Source organism: Rhagoletis pomonella, unplaced genomic scaffold, assembly GCF_013731165.1.
Source record: "Rhagoletis pomonella isolate Grant_MI unplaced genomic scaffold, Rhpom_1.0 Rhpom_scaffold_00008, whole genome shotgun sequence".
NCBI classification, from domain to species: domain Eukaryota; kingdom Metazoa; phylum Arthropoda; class Insecta; order Diptera; family Tephritidae; genus Rhagoletis; species Rhagoletis pomonella.
In genome coordinates, this window is record NW_023458562.1 from 32,111,222 (window position 1) to 32,112,581 (window position 1,360).

The 1,360-nt window shown below is 36.6% G+C and overlaps 1 protein-coding gene across 1 annotated transcript; it reads left to right on the forward strand.

Moving 5' to 3' along the window:
* Nucleotides 1–862: 862 nt before the first annotated feature.
* LOC118745169 (trypsin theta-like) lies at nt 863–1,360 on the forward strand (the record flags this gene model as incomplete). Its single annotated transcript, XM_036478693.1, is given in 1 exon segment — nt 863–1,360. A coding segment is annotated over 1 exon segment (470 nt), but the record flags the coding sequence as incomplete, so codon positions are not given.

Genomic DNA, 1,360 nt, shown 5'->3' on the forward strand with positions numbered 1-1,360 from the left:
CAAATGAAGAGCAGTGTTGCATTCAAAAGTAATCAGAATAGAAGCCAAATTCGCCAAAATAACGAAATCTTTTGAGAAGTAAAATTTTTCGGTGTCGGAATTTTTGCCTGAATAAATAATTCTGTAAACAAACAACTGACATTTACATACTTGCAGGAAAAATGGTTTTTCGCGGTCCAGCAATTTTTCTCAATTCTTCACTCGGTGCTCTCTATTGTGACAGATATTTTACTTTTGACCGTTCTAGAGATTTTAGTCCAAAAATCGCTGAGCGCACCTTATGTTTGTATTCAGACTATTATGCTAAGCGCCGCTTTCTCACGCAATACACATTTCGATCGTATGGTTGGCTTCTGAATAAAAATGTTAGAGAAAAGGATGTTGAGAGAATTCATAGATTTACGATAGAGAAATTGCATCTACTATTTCCACGAATATAAAAGTGCACAGCAATGTAAGTAAATTAAAAAAAATTCACGATAATTGCATTGCACTTACGTATGGACATATTTCTATGAAATTATTTATGAAGATTCTAGATTTTAAGATTCTATTGCAACCCACATAAGGGTTAAAGCACCTTTATAAAAATTTTCTCGGAACTGCTTTTAATGAATGCATCAAGCATCTAGATAATTTTGTTCACATTCAATGGTATAAACATATTCGTATACATGTACATAAGTGCAAACGTATTTGTTGGTTGATACAAAAATAAGTCTCTTCCATATCGTCAATTGTTCATCGCAAGATAACTTCGATTTGATTATATAAATTAATATTAAAAATCGGAACTTATTAGGGTATATAAAGCGCCCCAAAACTCAACTAGAAATCAATTTAAAGTTACAGATTTAACCAATCACACAAATAAGTTTGCTTTAGAAAAAATGACTAAACAATTCGCTTGCACTTTATTGCTGTTGATCGCAGCTACAGGCGCATATGCTGCTGGAATTGAAGGTGGTGTACCCACCACAATTGAGGAACATCCTTATGTCGCCAGAGTGCAGCGAGCAGATGGCACGAGCATCTGCAGTGGTGCTTTGATCAATGAGGATACCGTTGTGACCGCTGCCACATGTTTGGAGTTCTACGATATCAGCCAATTCGTTGTGAGTCTTAATAACGGTGCTAAAATTGTAAAAATTGCAAAGTCTAGCTACGATTCGGCGTTCGATTTCGTTACCATGGAAAATGATATTGGCATTCTGAAGTTGGCTGAACCTGTTAAGGGTACTTACATTCCACTGGCTGACAAAGACCCAGCTACCGGTGCCACTGGCGTTGTGACCGGCTGGAATGCAAACAACGAACTGGTCGATATTCCTGAAACTTTCATCGATACTAAGGATTGTGT